This window comes from Monodon monoceros, unplaced genomic scaffold (assembly GCF_005190385.1).
Source record: "Monodon monoceros isolate NGI ecotype Baffin Bay Population unplaced genomic scaffold, NGI_Narwhal_1 Super_Scaffold_11, whole genome shotgun sequence".
Classification (NCBI taxonomy): domain Eukaryota; kingdom Metazoa; phylum Chordata; class Mammalia; order Artiodactyla; family Monodontidae; genus Monodon; species Monodon monoceros.
In genome coordinates, this window is record NW_021703767.1 from 9,084,781 (window position 1) to 9,109,829 (window position 25,049).

At 47.3% G+C, this 25,049-nt stretch overlaps 2 protein-coding genes across 10 annotated transcripts in view; both read right to left on the reverse strand.

Moving 5' to 3' along the window:
• DOP1B (DOP1 leucine zipper like protein B) overlaps positions 1–11,112 on the reverse strand; it is a 108,905-nt gene extending 97,793 nt beyond the window's left edge. For all 9 annotated transcript variants that reach the window (XR_003792320.1, XR_003792321.1, XR_003792322.1 and 6 more), the window contains exons 1-2: positions 10,963–11,112; positions 4,934–5,091 (exon numbers count right to left, since the gene is read on the reverse strand). Coding sequence is in view for 5 of the 9 variants with exons in the window: in XM_029214252.1 (XP_029070085.1) it covers positions 4,934–5,071 (138 nt within the window). In the remaining 4 variants the exon portion in view is untranslated. The remainder of the gene's footprint in view (positions 1–4,933; positions 5,092–10,962) is intronic.
• A 5,072-nt stretch (positions 11,113–16,184) lies between these two features.
• Positions 16,185–23,617, reverse strand: CBR3 (carbonyl reductase 3). The gene is made up of 3 exons (XM_029214710.1): positions 23,176–23,617; positions 21,225–21,332; positions 16,185–16,672 (listed from the first exon to the last, which is right to left on the reverse strand). Exons 1-3 carry the CDS (start codon positions 23,462–23,464, stop codon positions 16,236–16,238), a joined length of 834 nt encoding a protein of 277 aa, XP_029070543.1. The 5' UTR covers positions 23,465–23,617; the 3' UTR covers positions 16,185–16,235.
• Positions 23,618–25,049: the final 1,432 nt, after the last annotated feature.

The following is a 25,049-nucleotide window of genomic DNA, read 5'->3' on the forward strand; positions in this document are numbered from 1 at the left end:
TCTTCACGGTTCCCACAGCACTCATCACCACCTAACAGCACGTCTATTTTATCATCCAGCTTCCCCCATCCCCACCAGAATGAGGGCACGGTCTTGTCAATTTTGCTCTCTGCTGCACCCTGGCACCTACTGGCACATTTTAGGCACTCACATGGCCACTGAAAGAATGAATGGCTAATGCTTTCAAAGCTCCTTAAAGAAAGATTCAACTGTACTCAATAACCTGGGTTGGGTTAAAATGATTAAGCATTTCTGAAAGTTTTTCAGGTACACTGAAACAAAGCCTGTTTCACAGATTACCTCAGTGCTCAAGAACTGCACTTTCCAAGTTTATAATTTTACCTACCTCAAAATATACATGTTCCTAAATAAATGGAAAGACATTCTGTGTTCATGGATTAGAAGACAATACTGTTAATATGGCAATACTCCCCAAAGTGATCTACAGAATCAATGCAATCCCTATCAAAATCCCACTTGGCTTTTTTGCAGAAATTGACAAGCTGATCCTAAAATTCACATGGAATTTCAAGGAATCCAGAACAATTCTAAAAAAAAACAACAAAGTTGAAGGACTCTTACTTCCCCACTTCAAAACTTACTACGAAGCTACAATAATCAAAATGTGTGGTATTGGCATAAGGATAAACATATAAATCAATGAAAAAAATGAAAGTCCAGAATTAAATCCATCTCTCTATAGTTAATTGGGATTCCAAGACCCTTCAAAAGAACAGTCTCTTCAACAGATGGCTTTGCACACGCAAAACAACTGGATTTCCACACACAAAAGAATGAAGTTGGAGCCCCACCTCACGCCACGTACAAAAATTAACTCAGCCAGAATGGCCATCATCAAAAGGTCTACAAACAATAAATGCTGGACAGGGTGTGGAGCAAAGGGACCCCTCTTGCGCTGTTGGTGGGAATGTAAATTGATACAGCCACTATGGAGAACAGTATGGAGGTTCCTTAAAAAACTAAAAATATGACCCATATGACCCAGCAATCCCACTCTTGGGCATATATCCAGAGAAAAGCATAATTCGAAAAGACACATGCAAAAAAAGGGGGTGGGGGACTTCCCTGGAGGTCTAGTGGTTAACACTGTTCTCTCCAATGCAGGGGGCACGGTTTTGATCCCTGGTCGGGGAACTAAGATCCTGCATGCCACACAGCGTGGCCAGAAAAAAAAAAAAAAGAAAAGATACATGCACTGAAATGTTCACTGAAGCACTAGCTACAATAGCCAAGACAATGGAAGCAACCTAAATGTCCACTGACAAAGGAATGGATAAAGAAAATGTGGTACATATATACAATGGAATATCAGCTGTAAAAGAAGAATGAAATAATACCATTTTCAGCAACATGGATGGACCTAGAGATTATCATACTAATGAAGTAAGTCAGACAGAGAAAGACAAATATCATATGATCTCACTTATGTGTGGAATCTTAAAAAAAAAATGATACAAATGAACTTAATTACACACAGAAACAGACTCAGACTTCAAAAACAAACTGATGGTTACCAAAGGGGAAAGGTGGGGGGAGGGATAAATCAGGAGTTTGGGATTAACATATACACACTACTATATATAAACAGATAATCAACAAGGACGTACTGTATAGCACAGGGAACTGTACTCAATAATCTGAAATAACCTATATAGGAAAAGAATCTAAAAAAGAATGGATATATGCATAACTGAATCACTTTGCTATGCACCTGAAACTAATGCAACATTGTAAATCAACTATACTCTAATATAAAATAAAAAATTAAATTTAAAGAAAAAGAAAATGTTTCCAGAACATCAGAATGCATGCACATGCCCCAAACCCACCCCTCTTCCATCCCAGAGATATCTAATATCCCTGGTTATATACAATAATATGGGTTATTGTGTTTATCATGTATTTTTTAGAAGTTTTGGCACATATGTTGTTTGCATTTCCCAATGGTAGATTGTTTAATTTTACATGTTTGAATTGCATGTGTGCTATGAGTTAATTTTATCCTTACTACATACTTGATATTCATCTACGAAAAACAAAAAACAAAAACAAAACACAAATTAAAATGAATCAAAGACCTAAATGTAAGAATTAAAACTATAAAACTCTTAGAAGAAAACACGGGTAAATCTCCATGATCTTGGATTTGGCAATGGTTTGTTAGATATTCACCAAAAGTACAAGCAACAGAAGAAAAAAACGTTAAAATTGGACTTCATCAAAAATTTAAAAATTCTGTGCATCAAAAGACACTATCGGGCTTCCCTGGTGGCGCAGTGGTTGAGAGTCCGCCTGCCGATGCAGGGGACATGGGTTCGTGCCCCGGTCCGGGAAGATCCCACATGCCGCGGAGCGGCTAGGCCCGTGAGTCATGGCCGCTGAGCCTGCGCGTCTGGAGTCTGTGCTCCGCAACGGGAGAGGCCACAGGAGAGGCCCGCATACCGCAAAAAAAAAAAGTGAAAAGACTGCCTAAACAATGGGAAGAAAAAAATCTGCAAATCATATATCCAGTAAAGGACCAGTACCCAGAATGTATTGATATAAGGAACTCTTACAAATCACAACAAAAAGACAAATAGCATAGTTAAAAAATGGACATAACACTTGAATAGGAATTTCTCCAAGGAAGATATACAAATGGCCAATAAACAAATGAAATGATACTCAAAATTTTAGTCATTAGGGAAATGCAAGTCAAAACCACAAAATACCACTTCATACCCACTAGGATAGCTATCATCAAAAAAAACCCTGAGGGCTTCCCTGGTGGCGCAGTGGTTGAGAGTCCACCTGCCGATGCAGGGGACACGGGTTCGTGCCCTGGTCCAGGAAGATCCCACATGCCGTGAAGCGGCTGGGCCCGTGAGCCATGGCCGCTGAGCCTGCGCGTCCGGAGCCTGTGCTCCGCGACGGAAGAGGCCATAATGGTGAGGGGCCCGCGTACCACACAAAAAGAACAAAAAACCTGAAAATAAGTGTTACTGAGACTGAGAAGAAATTGGCGCCTTCATACATTGCTGGTGGGCATGTAAAATGGGGCAGTCACTGAGGAAAACAGTTTGGTGGTTCCTCAATAAGTTTACTATAGAATGACCACATGACTGAGTAATTCTACTCCTAGGTATAAACCCGGAAGAAATGAAAATAGTGTTCAAACAAAAACTTGTATATGAATATCCATACAGTACTATTCACACGAGCCAACAGGTAGAAACCCAACTGATGAATGGATAAACAAAATGTGGTCTGTTCATACAATGGAACATGATTCAGCCATAAAAAGCAATGAAGTACTGATACACACTACAACGTGCATGAACCTTGGAAACGTGCTAAGTGAAAGAAGCCCAACACAAAATATCACATCATTGTACCAGTCCTTTTGTATGAAATATTCATAGACACAGGAAGTAGATTAGTGGCTGCCAGGGACAGGGGAAGGGGAGTAACGGAGAGGGTTTCCTTTGGGGTGGTGAAAATGTCCTAGAACTAGATAGTGGTGATGGCCGCACAGCATCATGAATGTACTAAAAGCCATTTAACCGCACACTTTAAAATGGCTGAACGGTAAATTTTATGTTACATGAATTTTAACTCAACAAGAAAATAATGAACACACCCCCCCTCCCCAAAAGTATGCTGTTTTTAGATTCCAGGAGAGTCAAGTACTAAAACAGAGAAACATCTAGAAGAACCCGAATCTGTCCAAGTCCCATTCCAGGGCTTCTCGCTTTCCCCTGGAAAGGCAACCCACCTTCGTTTAAGACAGTGAATGTTACCTTCAGCTAGAAAAAGTCCTGAGTCAGAGCTCTACAGCCAAAGCACTCTCAAGCCCTTATTTGCTGTTTTATTATACGTCTCCACCCCAGCCAGCACCAGCCGTGATGTTCACATGTTGTAAATACACTTTGCAGAGACCGTGCAGTTTCCCGGCCACTGCCTGTAATAACTGCCTATCTCCTCTTTGCCATCTGTGGGTGCTGATAGCTGCTTTCGGGAGGTTGGTGCTGGACGGCTGCCCAGGCGCTGCCCCCGTGGTCAGGCTGCTCGCATTCTCACTCCCCCTACCCTGGTCCCTTGAAGAGGTAAACGGACAGATTCTTTCTCTTTAGCGAGGTTTGTTATGGAGTCCCCTGGTGTGTGTTACCTGGGGAATGGGGACCTCCCAGACTAGGCTGGACATCTCCCAGCTCCCATATGGCACTCGGGCTCCAAAGTCAGGTATCACAGCCAGGAGCCCTGGCCAGACAGTAACGGAGCCAGGCACAGCCTCTTCGAGCCCAGGTATCTTCTTCCTACAGGTCACAGTGGTCGCCTGAGTGTTTGAGCATCACTGTGTCACCCTCCTTCTGGGCAGGATGGAAAAATACAATGGTCCCCATCCACAGAACACGAGGTCAAGACCACATGCGACCAGTTTTGGTTTTCTCAGACGCAACCCCTTTTCCCTCGTCCAAACACATGCACAATTTCTGGGCAGATTTCCGTAATTATTTCATCCTTTATTCTTCTAGGAGTTACCAGTTTGCAGTAAAATGGTGAAAAAAGTAGACTGGAGAAGAAAAAGCCATAAAGATCCTAAGCAGTACACGAAGGACAATTCATCTTTAAATAACTGGATAATTTATAAATTTATCTTGTTCAGACCTAAATATTGTTGAGAAAACAGACTGTTCAGCTGTTCTATCGACTATATCCACACTGCATGTCTATGCTCAGAAAAAAAAGGGCTGAAAGGGGAGGTACGTACACCAATAGGTTAATAGTGGGTGGGTAACAGAATTATGGGTGGTTTTTCTTATCTAATGGCTGTAATCTGCATGTAGTGTAATATTAAAAAGACAAGTCCTTGAAATAATAAAAGGACAGCTGTGTCCCTGCCTCCCTGCAATCCACTCCCTGCCCCACATACCTTGTTGAGCTTGCCCAGTGAGGATATGAGATCCGCCCATTCGCTGGAGGACTCAAAATTTCTTAAAGCCTTTTCAATCACAGAAGAGTAATTTCTGTATCTGTAATCATTCAATAGCTCCTGCTCTTCTGGGTCCATTCTCGCAGCAGAGAAGGTATCTAAGAGGGAATCAGTGAATAAACAAATGAGGCAGCTCTTCGAGGATGAAAAGCGTTCCCAGCCCAGAGTCCCAGGGGACACACGGCCACAAACGTTCCTATGCACAAACGTGCTGGGCGATCCAACTCAAATATTTAGCAAGGCTGCTGAGCCAGGCACGATGGCAGATAAAAGATAAACGGTTCCGGCCCTCCTGGACTCCGAGGGAGACAAATGGACAGAGCAGAAAGAAATGAAACGCTAGAGTTCCACTCAATGGACAAAATGAATTCTAGGAGCCAAGTCACAAAGTGGCTAACTGCATGTTGCTGCTGACTGGTAATTCTCAACGCAGGCGGTCCCCCCCAGCAAAGGGCATTTACAAAACCTAAGGAAAAGCCCATCTATGGTCTTAATTGAACAGTTGGTTTAGGAATCTAATCCTCTACAACTAGACTCGGAGAGAGGACTGGAAATATTCTACAAGAAAACCAGGAGGAAAAAAAGGACCTAAGGGTGAAGCGTCTGACAGCAGTGGTGTCAAAAACCCACCGCGTGCCTGTTCATTTACTAAGTGCCAATTATCTGCCAGGCCCCCGACAGCTCTATGCCCCTGGGTGAGGAGTCTGCCTGGAGGTGTGTCACACCAGGGCCCAAGCAGTCATCATTTTATTCTGGCCCTTGTATATTCTTTGATGGATTCTCTCTTTTTTTTTCCTGTGGCTAGATGCATTCATTATATATGAACCACTGCAGCTACTGCAAAGCCTGAGACATCGACTACCTGAGCCCGATGCCAACAGCAACCATTTCCTTTTCTTCTCATCCCCAATGTAACAAAAGGAAACATGAGATGCTGCAGATTTGCGTTTTTGAAAACATCCACCATTTATACATTATAACATATAGAAATACATGCTTAAGTTTTGTTTTTACTCCTTCATTTAAAAAAAAAAAACCTGAAGGTCAAGCCATCAGTCTATTCAAACAAGTTACAGCTCTGAAAAGCACTCCACAAGGCGTGGAAATGTCGAATCGTTCTCTTGACTTGTCGCCAAGCTCCATACTCCAATGTTTTCTCAAAGGTGATGCCTTAGGGTTTCCACTTGCCTCCCTTCTCTAGTCTTCATCTGATGAAGATCTATTTAAAGTGTGGCAGGCACCCACACCAAATTCCTTGCCCCCTTTTCCACACTAAGAGAACCCTCATTTTGCTCAGGGCAGCACTATAGTTCCCAGCCTCCCTTACAGCTAGGTGGCCGTATGACAGTGCTGGACAAATAGAAGCTGCTGGTGGGGGACTCTTCTGGCCTGTTGTCCTCCACCTTTCCCCTTCTTTCTGCCCGAAACAAAGGTTTGATGCTGGAGCTGAAGCCACATCTTGCAACCGCGAGGAAAGAGCCATCTTTAAGGCACGACTTCCCTGCATAAGTGGAAGGACAGAGCAGTTGAGGCCCCAGATGGCTTTAAGAAGGTGCCATACCAACCCTGGACACTCTGCCCCTGGACTTACTGTTTTCTGCACATAAGAGCTAATTTGTTTAAGCTGCCGTTCAATCAAGTTTTCTGTTACTCACAACCAAACACAATCCTGTTTGATTTATGAACCTAAGTAATATCTCACTAGGACGTGGTCTGAAAGGAGAGAGAAATACGGAGCAATGGTGACATGGTTAAATCCCCTGAGTTGGAGTTAGTTGGCTAACCGAGCTGCATGTTGTCAGTCAAATAAAAAGCCAGATATCGCAGACGGAAGAAACTGAACTGCAGGGACAACGTGATGTTTAAGCCTCAATCTTTCATTTACTGGCCACAGTGAGGTTGTAAGACTCCCATGATATCTTCTACTTCACTTTCCGATTGCTCTGGACCCATTGCGGTCTTCTTAAGGCCAACACAACTTTCGAGTTGCCAACGTCAGTGGACCCTGTTTCCTCATTCACCTCTCAGGAGGGCTGTGCAGCAGGCCACTTCCTCCTTCTCCAAACAGCCTCCTGTCTGCCCACACTCCTCTGGCCCACCGACATCTCTGCTGTACCTTCTCTGCAGGCCCATCCTCCTCTACAAGACTGCCAAATGTTGGCATTCCCAGGCACCAAGCTTGGGCCTTCTCTCTCTCTCTCCACCCTCAATGATCTCTCCATTCCTTTAACTAACAAATACCATCTTCATGCTCATGACCCACAGATTTATAACCTCCCGAACCTCCCCCTCCAAGGCCCAAATTCACGCAAGTGTTTCCTTGACTTCTCCACCCGGATATGGCACGCGTGTCTCAAACCAGGTGCATCCCAAACTAGACACTCGAGTGTCCATCAACAAAACGTGGTCTAGCCACACGATGGCATGCTATTCAGCAATGAGAAGGAACAGAGTCCTGAAACATGTGACGGGGTGGATGAAGCTGGAAATTACAAGCTTAGTGGAAGAAGCCAGTCATAAAAGGCCACATACTGTATGATTCCATCTATATGAAATGCCCAGAATAGGCCAATCTGTAGAGATGCAAGTAGATTAAACAGTGGTTGCCTAGGGTGGGGAGTACGAACTGGGGAGTATCTGCAAATGGGCACAAGGGTTCTTTTGGGGGGTAATGGAAATGCGCTAAAATCAGATTATGGTGATGTCTGCACACCTCTGTAAATTTACTAAAAATCACTGAACAGTATATTTCAATGAATGAATTTTATGGTCTGTAAATTATACCTCAATAACACTGTCTTTGAAAAACCCTCTTTGTTTCTTCTTTTCCAATACAGTTTATTACAGGATATGGAATATAGATCCCGGTGTTATACAGTAGGACCTTATTGTTTATCCATTCTATATATAATAGTTTGCATCTGCTAATCCCAAACTCCCACCCCATCCCTCCCCTACCTCCCCTCCCCCTTGGCAACCACAAGTCTGTTCTCTATGTCTGTGAGTCTGTTTCTGTTTCGTAGATAAGTTCATTTGTGTCATATTTTAGGTTCCACATAGAAGTGATATCATATAGTATTTGTCTCTTTCTGACTTACTTCACTTAGTATGATAATCTCTAGGTCCATCCATGTTGCTAAAAATGGCATTATTTCATTCTTTTCTATGGCTGGATAATATTCCATTGCATGTATATACACCATATCTTCTTTATACATTCATCCGTCAGTGGACATTTAAGTTGCTTCCGTGTTAAAAAACCCGCTACTCTTGATTCTATCTGCTCAACCTGCTCCTTCTCCAGTCTTCTTTTCCTCAGAAAGTGGCCCCACCATCTATGGGAACTTCAACATCGTCCTGGACTCTTCCTTCTCTTCACCTGTCACACTCAACCCAAGTCCCATTGGCTCGTCTTCCAAAATACCCGTGGACTCTCCACTGTGCAAGCCACCTTTCTCCTGCAAGCCTGATGTAGAAGCTCCCTAAGGGTTCTCCTTCACTCTTGCCCCTCTCCAGTGTACTTTCACACAGCACTCCAAGTCCTCTTAAAACATAAAGCACTTCCCCACCATGTTTAAACTCTTCCCATTAAGCTTACAGTAAGTCCACACTCCCCCCACCCCACTCTGTGGCCTACAAGGCTCCACCTGACTCTCCTCAAGGCACTCTGCTTGTCCTAAGACAACTCATTCTACCACAGAGCCTTTGCACATGCTGGGCCTCTCTGCAAAAATATACTGTGCTATGCATAGGCACACAGCAAGATCGCCTGCTCATTCTTGGAAAGGCCTGCCCCTTTTGCTGAAATAATAGCCTTCATACTTTTTGAAATTATCAAGGATGGTAATGAGAGGTGTAGTTTGTTTTGCCAAGTAAAGAGATAAGACATTAGTACATCCCAACGGTCCATAAGTTTTTTTTTTTTTAATTCCAGGAAATGTACAGGTCTGAAATCCCGTGTCTCTGAACCACTGCAGTACTCCATGCAGTCTGTTCACTGTATTAGGTGTCCACGCACTGGAGAAAGAAACATGAACAAGGCAGGGTTCTACTCTCACAGTTCAGAGCCTAATAAAAGAGGAAATACCTAAACATGTAATTTCAGTTTAATGCGGCACAGTGATGGAGGGTGGGCTGATGTAACAGAGTGATGCTGGCAAGAAGGGCAGAGGAAGCCCAGCTACCAGCAGAGACGTCCTCAAAGTCCACAGGTGTGGGCGCTTGTTAGCAGGAAGAGAGCCTTGTCAGCAATAACATGTGTTTAGGAGGGGAGGTGGCAGAGGGGTACCACTGCTTACGGTTAGGAAGGCGTCAGCCAGGTAAGAGCAGGTAACTGGAGCGGTTCAATGTTATGGTTGGCTGTAAGAAGAAAGTACTATTCAGTGTAACTAACAGCACTGGTGAGAAGTTTGGAAATATGCAAGCTCTTTTATTTCAAAATATGGGGCACTTGATACTATGCTAGTAAGCGAGTCTTCTGGGGGGGGGCTTGGCAAATCCATCATTTCTGCATGTATTTCTCTCATGCAACACACAAGAGTCCTAAGAGATGGGTATTATCAGCCTCCAGATGAGGATACTGGGAATCAGGCCCTCCAGAAAATGGCTGGGGTCACATAGCAAGCAACTGGCAGAAATAGGATTCCAGCTCAGGCCAGCCAGGTGCCACAGAGCCTCGACTGCATTAAGCTACAGGTAAAATTAATAGTGCAGCCCTTATAGACCTCTTTTGACAATGTTTTTGCAATCTACTCTGGATACCTTTTCTGTGAGAGACTCAATAGCTCAGTAAGACTGACAGAGTCCTACAGCCTCCTCACAATTACACCCAAAGGAGTAGTCGTATAAACAGGCGTATCAGACCAGATGAATCCGCCAGAAAATGGAAAATGTCAGCTGGGGATCTCTCACCTTAACCCTTCTTAATTTCTTAGGAAAACAAGTTTGAGTGAAAAATCAACTGTCTAGATCCAAAAGAAGTTAGTATTAAAGAGGTTTACACGAAGGACCGTTTCTGAGTTAAATGAAAACATAGGTGAGTGAAAAGTGTCAGAGTCACCCTCCCATGCGCCATCAGTCGATAATGATCCTCAGTCACAGCACAGAAACGCTCCTCTGTAAGTGGTTTAATCAAGTAGGCACATGATTTTGAATCGGGTCTTTCAGAGTGGTAATTAAAATGAGGTGGCAAAAATGTAAGACACATAATGGGAGAAAGCCTTGGGGGGAGAGGAGGACTTCCACTGCCTTACCAAAATATGCTGCAAAGATTCTCCCAAGTGTAGGGCAGCTGTCCCAGGTTAGGGAAACACCTGAGGGTAACAGACCCCATAAGCAGCGGCACTGAGTTGGTAAAAGACCATCCAGGAAGGCAGCAGCTGGCAATCCTGCAAGACGGAGGGGCCAGGCGGCTGAGCGCGCACTACGGCTGGGATCCCTTCTCCTGCGGACAGTCGGGAAGACTTGGGGGGTCTTCCCTTAACAGGAAAGCCTTCATCTTATAAAGGTCTCGATCCCTAGCCCTGCTCCCCGACCAGGACCTCGAGCAAACAAAGGCGCGGCTTCGGCATCCGCCGGCCGCGGTGAGGGGCGGCCGGGCCGTGACCCACCTGACCTCTACCTGCCGGACGAGAGGCCACGCCGGGCCCGGCCGCTCTTCCTTCGCTGCGGGGAGCCGGGGGAACTGGGAGGGGACCCCGCTTAGCCTCCCGGGCTGTCCCTTGCGGGGCCGGGGCCGGAGCCCACGCCCACTAGCGGCCTCGCTAGGGCCGCCCCCGCACTGCAGCAGTGAGCGCCGGTGGGCCCCGGCCGCGCTCGGGGGAGCCACCTGCACACCAGGCCCGCCTCCAAGGCGCCGCCCGAACCCTGTGCACCCGGAGAGGAAGCACCTGCCGCTCACGGACCCGCAAGAGGAGACGCCCCGGCTCCCTCGGCTTCGCCTGGCGGCCGAAGGCGCCCGCCTAACTTACCGGCGGCGGCGACCTTTCTCGGCGGGCGCGCCCACGGGAGGCGCGGAGGAGCCCAGCTGGACGCCAAGGGTTAAACGATCGGCAGCTGCGGCGCGGCCGGCAGCCGGAACGGCGGAGGAAGCGCAGCTCCCAAGCCGCAGCGGCCGCGGCTCCAGGACACTGGGCGGGCCGGGGGGGGCGGATCTTAGACGCTTGGGGGCGGGGACAAGGGCGGGCCCTCGGTGCGTGGGGAGGAGCCTAGAAGGGCTGGGCCGGGAGGCGGGCCCTTGGTATATAGGGGCGTGGCCAAAGGAGGGGCTTCTCTGCGGACGGGGCGAGGCAGGGCGGAGAGGCGGGCCCTCGGCGCGTGGGGGGCGTGGCTAAGGTAGAGCGCTCGGTGAGTGGGGCAGAGGCCGGGGAGTGTCCTCGACGCTCGGGGCAGGGCCCGGAAGACGGGCCCTCGGCTTGGGAGGCGGGACCAGGAGGCGGTACCTCGGCTGGCGGGGTGGGTCCCGGGGGCGGGTCCTCAGCGCGCGGGGGCGGGTCCTGAACGCGGACTCCAGAGCGCAGGGCTCCCACCCCAAGTCTCCCGCAGCTTCCCGGCGGCGGGCGTCGCTCTCAGCGAGAACAACTAGCTCCTGCCCTCGCCGCGGGTCTGCTTCTGGGGAGACATCGCACAGGTTGGGGGGAGGTTTGGCTCCGCCTCTCATCTGGGCCTTCCCCCGACACACCCAAATGGAAGGGGACGTCGGTCAGTGAATCAGCCGGCCCAAGGAGAGGTTTGGAGTTACAGACAAGAAGAACCGATGGACCCGAGAAAGGTGGGCACCATGGCACTTGGCCATCGGGACTACACCCAAACTCTCGGGGAGGAAGCGAAATGAACCCTTCTGTACACGCTCGGGCCGCTGGAGGTTTGGGGACCCTGGTAAGGTGCGCCGGCCCCACAGGCCGCACTTTTCCGACCCTTGGCATCTGAGAAGGTGAGGTGGATAATTCCTGGAATGAGCTTCTTAATGTGGGCTCTGGCTAAGAAAGGAGACCTCACATCAAGTCTAAAGAGCATTCATGCTTCCAGATAAACTCTAGCCCCTTCCTGTCATCCTCAGGAGCCTTCGGACCTGGACAGTCCAGACGCACCCAACCTGGCGTGACAGGTGCAGAGCAAGAAGCACCTGATGACGGGACTCGGGCAAATTTCACCTGAGCATCCTGATTGCACCAGCTCCGGCTCGCAGCCAACCAAAGCAGTGCCACCTGTTGATTGAGGTTGTGATTTCTATGGAAGCCTCTAACAATTTAACCCCTCATTGTCCCCTGGGAATTTTCAGACCTAGTTTGGGGCTCATAAATGCTAGGCCATCATCCATGAAAGAGTTTGGGGGGGGGGGGGAGTGGGGAGTCCATGAACACGTTGAAATTGTGTAGAATATTTTGTGTTTATGTATGTTTCTGGAGAAAGAGTATAGAGTTTGTATCAGATTCCTGAGGGGATCTATCACCTCCCCCCAAACATCAAGAATGTTTTAATAGTTTGGGATGCTGGACCTCTCACCAGCCAGGCTTCTGATTCTGATTCCATCTCCACCCAATTGGCATATACCAAGTGTCCCAGATGTAAATCCTCTAATGGTCAATTCTAGGAATGGTCTTAAAGTAAAAACAGAAGAAAACTAAAGGATTGAGCATTTGCAAGACAAAGAATTAATTTCATGAAAATTGATTTCCTAATGAAGATGCGATAAGCTCCATTTTTACAAAAACAAAGTTGACAAACAGGTGTTTCTTTTTTTTTTAGGTTTCTCAAATCCTAGCCACACTGCACATGGCATTGAACTAACAGAGATAAAAGAACTGCTTATACCCACCATTAAGGAGAGAGAATCAGTTTGTGCCAAAACCACCATGTACAACTTTGTCCTAGTGCATTTATATAAAATAAAACACTTCCCTTATAGTTAGGTCACCTAGCTCTGAAGAATGCCAGGTGTGTGGGAGGTTAATATAAATTAACTTTGACAAATAAGCGTAGTGTAAACCCTTAAAAGAACTCCATTTATAATCAGGATTATATGTAAATGTACAGCACTAAGATTTAAAAGTTTATTCTTACAAGGATCTGTTTACTTGGGTCAAGCTGTCTTGTCACCCTTGATGTACTGAGCTGTGTTCATCTGTTTAAGACATGTAAATAGCATAGGTTCCTTGCATAATAATACTCAAACTAATTAGGGCACTTCAGATTTAATTTAAATCAGAATTTTACCCCTTTTGAGAGTGAAGAAAGCACTGTAAATCAGAGGAAATGGGTCAGGCTGGCCCACCTATCAGGAAGATTGGCCCAGGGAAACTCATTCTGAGTTTCCGTGTGCAGATACTGGTGACCCTCCAAGCCCATCTCATCTCCACCCATCTTTGTAGAAATCTTGCATAGTTCTGAAGCTGATGCTGTTCCCACTTTGTGGTTGACTTGCAGTAACGAGTAAACCTTTGTCAGGATCGTCATTATCACCTGCTTTGATCTTCAGTGTATCACTGTTTGGGCTCTTGGGCTGTCACAATCCTGTTACAGTTCAGTAGGTGAGGGCAAAGTCTACAGACCAGGTCTAAAGCTGATGCCGTGTGTGGGTTTCCCACACGGGTGTCAACCTAGAAAAGTATATCACAGGGAAGCTGATGTGGATGGGATATCTGGCACCATTTGGTGCCTAAAAACACGTATGAGATAATCCGTTTAAAATATGCCACTTTAGGGAATCCCCTGGCTGCCCAGTAGTTAGGACTCCACACTTCCACTGCAGAGGGGGCAGGTTCGATCCCTGGTTGGGGAACTAAGATCCCACATGCCGTGTGGCACGGCCAAATAAATAAATAATAAAATATGCCACTTTAAGACCGTATTTCATGTATCTAGTTTATGGAAAAGTTCACACAGAGGCTGGTTTGGGGATCTAATAACCATATGGCTTACAAATCCCTTAGATTCAATGTATCATCTTCCATAATTTTTACACCAAGGGAGTTGCCTGTGGTCTTTAGACTCGTCATAGTGAAGCTGGATGTACCAAGTGCTAGGCACCAAGGAAGTTTTCTGTCAGACAGTCCTGGATACAATTCTGACTCTTGGCTCTTAGCTGTGTGATCTTGAATAAGTTAATCAGCCTCTCCAAGCCTTTATTTCCTCACTTGAAAAAATGACATTAATCCCTACCTCAAATGACTGTTGTGAGAATTATGTAAAACAATGTCAGGGGCTTCCCTGGTGGCGCAGTGGTTGAGAGTCCGCCTGCCGATGCAGGGGGCACGGGTTCGTGCCCCGGTCCGGGAAGATCCCACGTGCCGTGGAGCGGCTGGGCCTGTGAGCCATGGCCGCTGAGCCTGCGCGTCCGGAGCCTGTGCTCCGCAACGGGAGAGGCCACAACAGTGAGAGGCCCGCGTATGGCAAAAAAAAAAAATAAAACAATGTCAGGAAAGTATTAAGCGTGACATATGGACTAGCACGCCATGGGTTCTCACTTCATGATATTTTTGCCTTTATAGCATACTATGAAACGTTTTCATGCACTTCTGTTCGTTACATTTCTTTTGGTTGCAAGCAACAGTAAGTCACTTCAGACCAGCTTAAGGAAAAGGGAAACTTCTTTAAAGGATACAAGGGTTTCTTAGAGCATCTCTTAGAACCTAGGATCTCAGGGATGGTCTGAAGCTGGGGAATGGATGCCACTGTGAGAAGAGGGGCCATCTCTCTTTGGGCCACGCTGTAGCTGCTTTTCTTTATCTTTTTTTTTTTTTTTGCGGTACGCGGGCCTCTCACTGTTGTGGCCTCTCCCGTTGCGGAGCACAGGCTCCGGACACGTAGGCTCAGCGGCCATGGCTCACGGGCCCAGCTGCTCTGTGGCATGTGGGATCATCCTGGACCGGGGCACGAACCAGTGTCCCCTGCATCGGCACGCGGATTCTCAACCACTGCGCCACCAGGGAAGCCCCCTGTTGCATTTTTGTTGTTTGGCTACCCATTCCTTCTGAAGTCTTGACTCCCTAGCAAACTTTCTTTGCAAGTATATTTCTTGTCTTTTGTAAGAACCTTTGGTCGCCAGGTCTTTTTTCTGCAGGGTATAACCAGAACGCAGGAGGCTGCTTGCAAAACCAATCTCATTTGAAAGCAGTGGGGTTGCCTGTTGTCAGAGAGACCGCAAAAGGGGCCCAGGGAGGGGCATCTGAAGAACCACCCTGGGCTGTATCTTACAGGGGAGCAGAATAGGCTAAGGAGAAAATATCTGCATGTGTCAGAGCAAAGAGATGGTCTGGACAAAGTTGCCCAGGCATGAACTAGATGAAGAGTGGCGGGGCAACCTTGCAAACGTTCTGGGAAGAACACAGGATGCAAAACCCAAACGGAAAACCTATTACGGAAGAAACCATAACCCAACAAAAGAAGGACATTCCTCCTGAGTCCCTCGAGCCACACAACTTCATAAGTGTAAGAACCAATTTCAATGTACTCAAATGTAGGAAAACAGAATGAGATATAAAGCAGGGTTGCAGAACTAAGGAAACAGGATAAATCACCATCCTTATAGAGTCGACAACCTGGAAACAGCAAGGGACACCTGGAACGTGGCTGGGACCCGCTCTGCAGCCCTGGGACCTCTCAGGAGGTTAGTGGTTCTCTAAGTGCCATCCCAATACCAGCAGCACCTGGGAACTTGATAGAAATGCCCACTCTTGGGCCCCAATTCCAGGCAATGTTTTCACACACCCTCCAAGTGATTTGGCTGCCCTCTAATATTTGAGAACCACCGGACTATGTGCATCTCCCTCTCAGGCTAGAGCTTGGGCAGAGCAAAATTGCTCAGCTCCATTGCAGAACTAGACACTTTCCTTTTTTTAAAAAAAATAAGTTTATTTATTTTGGGCTGTGTTGGGTCTTTGTTGCTGTGTGCGTGCTTTTTCTAGTTGTGGTGAGCAGGGGCTACACTTCGTTGCGGTGCACGGGCTTCTCATTGCGGTGGCTTGTCTTGTTGCAGAGCACGGGCTCTAGGTGTGCAGGCTTCAGTAGTTGTGGCACAGGGGCTTAGTTGCTCCACGGCATGTGGGATCTTCCCGGACCAGGGCTCGAACCCGTGTCCCCTGCATTGGCAGGCAGATTCTTAACCACTGCGCCACCAGGAAAGTCCCAGAACTAGACACTTTCTCATCGACGCCCCGCAAGGACAGGAACAGAATCGGACTACAACACCAGAATTCATTCATTCCCCAAACATTTATTAAGCCTCAAGTGCCAAAGCAGACATTCACCACGTTTGGACGACTTTGTCCCGGACTAGCTGCCCGTGAGGCCCGGTGGCATCTGGAGGCAGGAGGGCCAAGTAGACGGGAGTCTCAGCCCCCTCCTCCACGGTCCTGGAGCCGTGAGCTCCCACCATGTCCGTCTTCACCCACCCGGGGCAGCATGCGTTCAGCAGAATCCTGTCCGCTTGTCTTTTCTCATCCAGACGCTGGGCCAGGATTCTCGATAAGACCGTGACCCCCAGTTTGGACACCCCATAAGCAGAGTTGGGCCAGCCCTCCCTCTCATACACCTCATTTTTCGTGTCCTCCACGAACTTTTTCATGAGCTCCACCAGGTCTTCCTCTGTGAGTGTCTTACATCGGAACTTCTCCTGCAGATCTTCGCTGCAATTTTCAAGGGCTTTGGAACCCTGTAAACTACTGACATTCACCACTCTGCCTGAAACAGAATAAGAAAAATATAGAAGCATATCACAAATAAACAATCGTTGGTTGACTACTGACAAACATGATTGAGTCATGGGGCAGGTGTAATTGCTGATTTAAAAAATGATTCTAGGGCTTCCCTGGTGGTGCATTCGTTGAGAGTCCGCCTGCCGATGCAGGGGACACGGGTTCGTGCCCTGGTCCGGGAGGATCCCACATGCCACGGAGCGGCTGGGCCTGTGAGCCATGGCCGCTGAGCCTGCGCGTCCGGAGCCTGTGCTCCGCAACGGGAGAGGCCACAACAGTGAGAGGCCCGCGTACTGCAAAAAAAAAAAAAGATTCTAATAAATAAATAAATAGCCAAGCATTTTAAGCCCTTTAAAAAAAATAAAGATTCTAGAAGGCATTAAAAAAAAAACCTCCAAAGGTATTCAAAAATGCCTCAAGAATGCACCAGTGGGTTTTAACTTTTTGTCCCTTGTTCTCCCAAAAGGAAGAACACATTTCTGTCAATAACAGGGGCTAAAAAAGCAGTGATTCATTAGGTGAGCAGAAGGTAGGTCTGTAGTAGAATCACCAGGTAGTTTTATAAAACACACCCTCCTACACACACACACATTTCCAGGTACTTGTGAACTTGCTTTCCGGGGGACAGCGCCCTCACCCTTAGATTATTTCCTAGGGTCCTGGGGCCACCTCTGTACCCCTGAGTGCCAAAATCAGGTTTAAGCAATCCCTTGCCAATGACCCTTGTCTATCCTTAATGATGGATACTTTCACATGTGGAATGGGTTGATTCTCCATCCCAGTTTTGATTTTCATTCCTTTTTTTAGCCCATAGTTAACAAATAATTAAATATAATTAGTGAGTTAATATTCATATTAGCAATGATTCACAGCTACTAATGAGACAGATCTGTCCATAAAATAAAATATGAAGGCCAAAAACTAGAAAATAATTTGAAGCATTGATAGAAATCCCCAAACCAGTGAACGTGTGAATTTACACATTCTGTCCAACATCAAAAAGCACCAAATTTGGGGGGTTATTTTCTCACATATTATACTGAATCCATATTCTTTGCATCCAACAGGATAATTGGATTCTATTTCATTTTCTGAGTGGCATTCACCACAGGTACACATTTGTTGGTGGGGTGTGTACATGCTGGGAGATTCTTGTGGGCCCAGCCCGATACGGAGATGCCCTCACTCTGCCCTTGTACATAAGCATCTCACATAGCCCGCAGGGACCCAAGACTCTTCAGTATATTATTTCCTTCCTTCCTTCTCTCTGTCTCTCTCTGGTAATAACATAGTTCTTTCCCAACTTTTTTTTTTTTTTTTTGGGCGGTACGCGGGCCTCTCACTGTTGTGGCCTCTCCCGTTGCGGAGCACAGGCTCCGGACGCGCAGGCTCAGCGGCCATGGCTCACGGGCCCAGCCGCTCCGCGGCATGTGGGATCTTCCCGGACCGGGGCACGAACCCGTGTCCCCTGCACCGGCAGGTGGACTCCCAACCACTGCACCACCAGGGGTGCCCTTTTTCCCAACTTTTAACTTTGAAAAACTTTGCAACCTACAGAGAAGTTGCAAGAATGGTTTAATAAACACCCATATATATACCCTTCAGCTGAGTTCACCAACTGTCAACATTTTGCCACATTTGCTTTCTATCTTTCTCTTAATTGTAGGCAGATACCATAAACCTTCGCCTTAAAACACTGTAGTATACGGAAGGGCATTCTCTTCCAGAACCGCAAATGTGATCGTATTAATCATCGTACAACACGATTATCTAAACTGTAGTCCATATTCAAACGTCCCTAATTGTCTCAATAATCTTCCTTTATAGGTTTTTTGTTTGTTTTCATCCTGGGTCCAATGGATTGCATGGACCCTGGAGGGATAAATGGATTGCATTTAGTTGTCCTATCTCTTTAGTCTATTTAGACTAGAGCAGTTGACAGTGATCTTTTTAAAGACTCTAAGCCTTTATTTTATAGTATTTCCCCCAGTTTGGATTGGCATGTTTTTTTTTTTTTTTTTATGATTAGATTCACTTCAATATTTTGGCCAGGAATTCTGCTTTGCTGAAGTTATGCTCTTCATTACTTGCTAAGCAGCTTTGTACTCAAACGCTTGGCTGCTACAAGGAATTAAATTCAAACAGGAAAGGAGGAAAGTAAAGAAAAAACAAATTACAGGAGCTACTCTATGCCTTCGATGGAAATAATAATCTTCCTAAGAGGAAGAGGCGTCCTCTTTGATCTCAAGGCACACCCCTGGGGGAGAGGCCAAGGGGTGACAGTTGCAACAGCTAAATGGGCCCAATCAGCCCTGAAAAGGGCTCAGCCCACACTATCACCACCACTCTTGGCTGAGGTCCAGGTGGCTCCACGGTCCGGAAACAACCCCTACTGCGTTCCAGCAAGAGTGGGCAAGTAGCTCCCCCTAGTGGCTTAACCTATTCACTCAATCTTGAACCAATAAGCAAGCGGGTTAACTTTCTTTAAAGTGATATTATAAAGCTAAATAAAGAGTGGCTTTTAAGTCAGCTTTGAATGTGGAGAAAGTGACTCCCAACAAACCAAGGGGCAGCGGTGCTCAGCGTTTTGCCCTCTAGAGTGACGTTTATTGAAAAGTCACCACTATTCTCAATGTGTTGCAAACCAAAGATTCCCGCTTTGGGAATTACTGTTAACAGAAAACTGGTTAAAGACAGTGATTCACCAGCACTGGGTTGGTCCCTGAGCCCCACCCTCCCCAAAGACTTCTTTCACCTTTCAAAATGGTTGGTTCACAATCATTTGGTGCTATAATCCTTCCCTAACTAGAACTAATTATCCTGGTTTGATTGAGGGGTGAAGTTAGGAAACTGGGATACTGTTTCCAGCTCTACTACTACCTGGCTGTATTCACTTCTCTGGGGCTCAGTTTCCTTCTCTATAAAGTGAAGGTGTAGACAGATACCATAAATGTACTTTAAAAATGTAAGTTTTTTTCAATACTTTGCATCTTTCAAATTCTATGATTCTAAAATCCATAGGAAGATTTCATGATACTTGGTAAAACACACAGCTACAATGGAATACTATGCAGCTGTAAAAAAAGAATAAGAGCCCCAGATATAGTAAGTGAAGAAAGCAAGGTGGCAAACGTTATACTTAATGTCCTTTCTTTTTTTTGTAAAAAGGGAAGCAAATATATATATATATATATACACACACACACACACACATTTATTTTTGCTTAGATTTGCATTTAAAAATTCTATCCCCTTGACCCTGGACACTCACCAACTCCATGCCCCTGGACCCAAGGCTTCTATGAGCCAGTACCTGAAGCTCTACCTGTGAGCTTTCTATGATCCCATCCCACTAAGAAACCAGTAACAAGAATCACCTGTGGAGAATGGGGAGGGGCAGACAGGTGGGACTCTCACCATGCATCTTTTTAAATTTAAATATTTTTGCACTGGAGATCATCTTTCTTCAAAATGTTAAATTAAGAAAAGCATGTTTCTAGTAAGAATCACAGAGTTCTTCTTCCTAAGAATCACAGTTGATTTCTTGGGAAAGAAAATCCTCAGGGAAGCAAGGCTTCTCTCCCCACCTCCCAGCACAGTTGTAATTTACACAGCTAGGCTTGTTTGTCAGCAGTGGTCTTCCCCACTGGACTCTGTGCTCCATGGACCGGACTGTCCATGCCCACAATACTCACCACTGTATTCCCAGCACCAGAGTAATGCCTGGATTATGGTAGGCGCTCAATAAATGTTTGTGGGAAAAGTAATAAAAGTTATTCACTGAATACTTGAAAATGTGGGAAAGATATTTCCTAATAAAGAAAAGTTTCTTTTGGATGCTCTGAACCAGCTTGGCAAAGGTTGGTGCAAGAAGAAAGGAATAGAGGAAAATTCATAGTAATGAGAGAACAGACACTTTCCCCAAGCCCCAGGTGAACTGGGTGAGGCCCGGCCACCTTGGGGAACTGAGAAAGACTCACTGAAGTTGCTCAAAGGCAAGAGGCCTTTGGGGACTTGAAACACCTTATCCTTCTAGGATTCACTTCATGACTTGGGACCCAAGAGCATCACCATGTATCATACACATCTTTCTTTTTGGAGGTGGGGGAGAAGATGAACTTTTCATAAATGTTGAGGGAACAACTGGGTAGCCATATGAAAAATGGTACATTTAGATCCATCTCCTTCCTACACAAGGATAAACTTCAAATGAATCAGGTATCTAAACATACATGCATCTCTACACACCTAAGTTCACTCATGCCTGCCTGCATACAAACATACAAGTTCTGGGGGAAAAGGGAATTAATTCTTCCACAAACTTGGAGTGGGGTATACATATCTTTCAATAAAGCTGAAATGTTCGGATGAGGGGCCAGATACTATGAGAAAATCATGCAGTTTTCTATTTTCCCCCCTACAGAGAAATAGCACCCCTGGGTGATTCCTGGGGGACAGCCCCCCGGCCACACCCCCCGGGGGGTGGGTCACGCCTTGCCGAGGGGAGGCAGCCTGACAGTCCACAAAGCTGGACTTACCATGAGGTTTCACTATCGGTAGTAATTCGCTGCAGACATTTCTCGTGGCAAAAAAGTTTGTCTTCAGTGTCATCTCAGCTTGAATGTCAAACGGTGTCGGATCATCAACTTTCAAAAAAGAGAAGGAAACAAAGTGATGCATTTCCTCCTAAAATTCATAAGACAAAGTGGATCTTACCTCTAATGAAAGACAAAACCAGCTAACTTTAAAAACAATAAATTTATTGATTTTTGGCTGTGTTGGGTCTTCGTTGCTGCGGGAGGGCTTTCTCTAGTTGGAGAGAGCAGGGGCTACTCTTCCGTTCGGTGCGCGGGCTACTCATTGCGGTGGCTTCTCTTGTTGCGGAGCACGGGCTCGGCGGGACGGGGACGGGGGGGCTCTAGAGCACAGGCTCGGTAGTTGTGGCGCACGGGCTTAGTTGCTCCATGGCACGTGGATCTTCCCGCACCAGGGCTCGAACCCGCGTCCCCTGCATTGGCAGGTGGATTCTTAACCACTGCGCCACCAGGGAAGTTCCCCCAAACAAACTACCTTTAAAACAATTTTTAAACCACGAGATCCGTGGTTCTCAAACTTGGAGCGTGTGTGGGAAGCACCTGCGGGACCTGTTAGAACACAGCATTCTGGGCCCCGCCTCCAGAGTTTGGGATCCTGAAGGTCCGGGGTGAGGCTCCAAAATTTGCATTTCTAACCAGTACCCAGGTGACGCCACGGCTACTGGTCTGCGAGCCACACTCCGAGCAGCAGTGATCAAAGTTCGCAGTCTTGGATGGGCATAGGAGGCACCTGGGGATTCTGTTAAAATGCAGATTATCACGCAGCACGTGCGGTGGCGGGGCTGGGGATTCTGCGATTCCAGCGAGTGTCCAGCGGGGCAGGCGCTGCTGGCCGACAGCCCACACTCTGAGGGGCAAGAGCTTCCAGCTGAAGTCAGTGTTCCTCCGTGTGTCCTCCAGGAAGTCGGGTATTTATCCACCAATTCCCCAGCCGTCGGCTCCGGGGGCTGTCAGTCACCCCCCGCCCCCGCCCGCGCTCCCAGAAAGCCCGCAGACCGAGTTGCAGGTGCAGGGCGCTGCCGAGGGCCCAAGGCCAAGGGGATGAAGACTTAACGCTTCACAATACTTCGTTTTCCTCCGCTCTGCCTCTTAGATTTCTCTTCCCCACTAGGTTGTAAGTGAGGCTGCCCTGTTTATTTCTACCCGCGGCACATGGCAGATGGCTAACTTTCTTACTCGAATAATAAGAATAAGTAATCTCCTTGATCTCCCCCCTCCCGCGCCCCGCGCCCCGGCCCCAAAGGAAGGTGCTACTTCAGACCACACTTATATATGTTTGATAACAAACATAGCTTCCCTGGGGGTGGGAACCACGCTCGCTTCCTTTTTGCCAGAGCCTATCAAACCTCCCCATTAAAAAGCTCCATTAAAGCTCTCTCAAGTCCACTAGCGCGTGCACGTGCGCACTAATCGTGCTCCCGAGATCCACTTCCTGTCCCGAGCAGATGCCTCCCCGTATCTATGAATGCGCCCTTTCAAGGAAAGAGAAAGCCCAAAGTGAGTTGGAGACCGTTCGCAGAGAAAATGTTTCTTGCATTAGAAAGCTGATGAGCTTAGCAGGGCGTGGTCCCCTCGCAGGAGACCGATTCTCTTGCAAACCTCAGCAGCTGTCTGTTCTGGGAGGGTCCTGGGCTGAGCCCTTGCGTGCTCGGGCCCGCAGAGGCCGGCAGGCGGGCGGGGCGCACTGTGCCCGGCGCCCGGGCGGGTCTTGAGCTAAACGAACCGCTCCCGCGACTCCGTGGGAAGCGAGAACCAGCCGTGGGAGGCCAGAGCTGAGTGCATCCCGAGGGGCGGGCTCTGCCTTCCATAACTTAAGTGGGCGGGTAGGGGGCGTATGCGGCTCACTGTCTGGCACCCTCGGAGCGCCCGGGGACCTCCCGCCCCCCACACCTACTCTTGAAGGCGATGCCCGCGTTGTTGACCAGCACGTTGAGCCCCCCGTACTCCCTGCGCAGGAAGGCGCGCAGGACGCGGATGCTCTGCAGGTCGTCGATGTCCAGCTGGTGGAAGCGCGGACTCAGGCCCTCGGCCTGTAGCTGCTGCACGGCCGCCCGGCCCCGCTCCACGTCCCGCGCCGTGAGCACCACGTCCCCCGGGAACTGCCGGCACAGGTCGCGCGCGATGGCGAAGCCGATGCCCTTGTTGGCCCCGGTGACCAGCGCCACGCGGGTGTAGGACGGCATGGCCGGGTGCTGGGCGCGCGGGGCCGTTGGGTGAAGAGCGAACCGGGCCGTGGGCCACGGGCGGCGCGCGCTGCGGAGGCCCGGCCACAGTCAGAGAAGCCAGGAAGAACTGTGTTCTAGGCTCCAGCGCTGTGACTTGCAGAGAACGAGGCTCCGGCCCTCGGTCCCTCCCCTCCGAGGAGGGGCCGTCTGTTCCTGAAGGTTTCGTAACGCCCCATTCCCGGGTCCGCCCCGTCCCCCGCGATGCGCCTTCTTTTGATCCCGCCTCTTGAGCCAAGCTGTGGTCTGCGGGGTCGAGACGTTGTTCCCCTAAAGCAAAAGCGGACGGTGACGGGTCGATAGGGTCTAGAGATTCCTTGCAGTTGGATTGAAGAAACTTGTACGAGAACCCCAAAAGGAGAAAAACAAGTGCTGAGTAATTTTCTTGGGCGTGCGTCCGTCATCCACTGCAAAATGAGGATGTTCGCTTTTTCCTTGACTACAGTGAAATTATTTCGACATGGTAACTGCTTCTCAGGACATAGATCCCATTCCTTGCCTAAGAGAAACTCAAGAGAGGAATGAGAGAAAAAAAGGTCCCAAGAACAGATTTACAGGTGTGGGCAGGGTACCTAGCTGTGTGGGATCCTAGCTGTGTGTGCCCCCAAGTGGGAGAGAATGTTTATGAAACTCTCATTGTGGGTGAAGCCTCTTACCAGAATGTTTTTATTCATCTTACACAACTCCTACGGGTGCTAAGTGTGTGCATTTTAGGTTTGTCAAAGGAGGATACATATATGCATTTTTTTTCTCTAAGTGAAATTTGTGGCCACAAAGTTCAACTGAAAATGAATCTCCAAAGGTGTGTCACGGTGTGGACAAGCAATTAGAACTCTCCCACCCACCTTCTTTAGTGTAATCTGAGTGCATTTGATCTGAGTGTGTTTGATTAGTGACTTTTAGATTTATGGAGAGCTACGATCTCATTATGACTCAGCTCTACCCAAGCACAGGTTGGCTGAGCTGCCTGTATCTGTCACCTTGACTCCACTTTCTCCATCAAGCCAACAGGTGAGGTCAGGAAGGTGGGCACCTGCTGGGGCTCACCCAGTATTTTCTTTTTTCTCCTAAAGATTATTTGGAACTCTATTTTAAAGATATAAGGCTATTCGGGTTTTTTGTTTCTTCTTGAGTGAGCTTAATTCATGTTTTTCAAAAAATTTGTGTATATCACCTAAGTTGTTGACTCTGACGTGAAGTCGTTCATTATATGCCCTTATCAATCCTTTTAATATCAAGAGTGATGCCACTTCTCTCATTCCTGATATTGGTATTTTGTGTCTTTCATATATCTTTTTCTTGATCTCTCTGGTTAGAACTATTTATTTATTTATTATCTTAAGGAAGAAGCTTTTGGTTTCATTGATATGTTTCTCTGTTTTTTCTGGTTATATTATATTTCCATTCTAATCTTTATTTCCTCTCTTCTCACTTTGGGTTTTCTAGTTGGTTTGTGTTGTGGGTTTTTTTTTGTTTTTTTTAACCATGGGAGCTGAGATCATTGATTTAAGATCTTCTTTTCTAATATAGACATTAAGGGCTATTA

What these genes read in the sequence shown, in the direction of transcription:
- CBR3 (XM_029214710.1), bottom strand. Translation starts at nt 23,464, where the DNA reads ATGCCGTCCTACACCCGCGTGGCGCTGGTCACCGGGGCCAACAAGGGC. An exon ending in CGCGGGCATCGCCTTCAAGA is followed by an intron (nt 21,333 to 23,175) that starts GTAGGTGTGGGG and finishes CTTTTTTGAAAG; the next exon opens with TTGATGATCCGACACCGTTT. An exon ending in ACCGATAGTGAAACCTCATG is followed by an intron (nt 16,673 to 21,224) that starts GTAAGTCCAGCT and finishes ATTCTGTTTCAG; the next exon opens with GCAGAGTGGTGAATGTCAGT.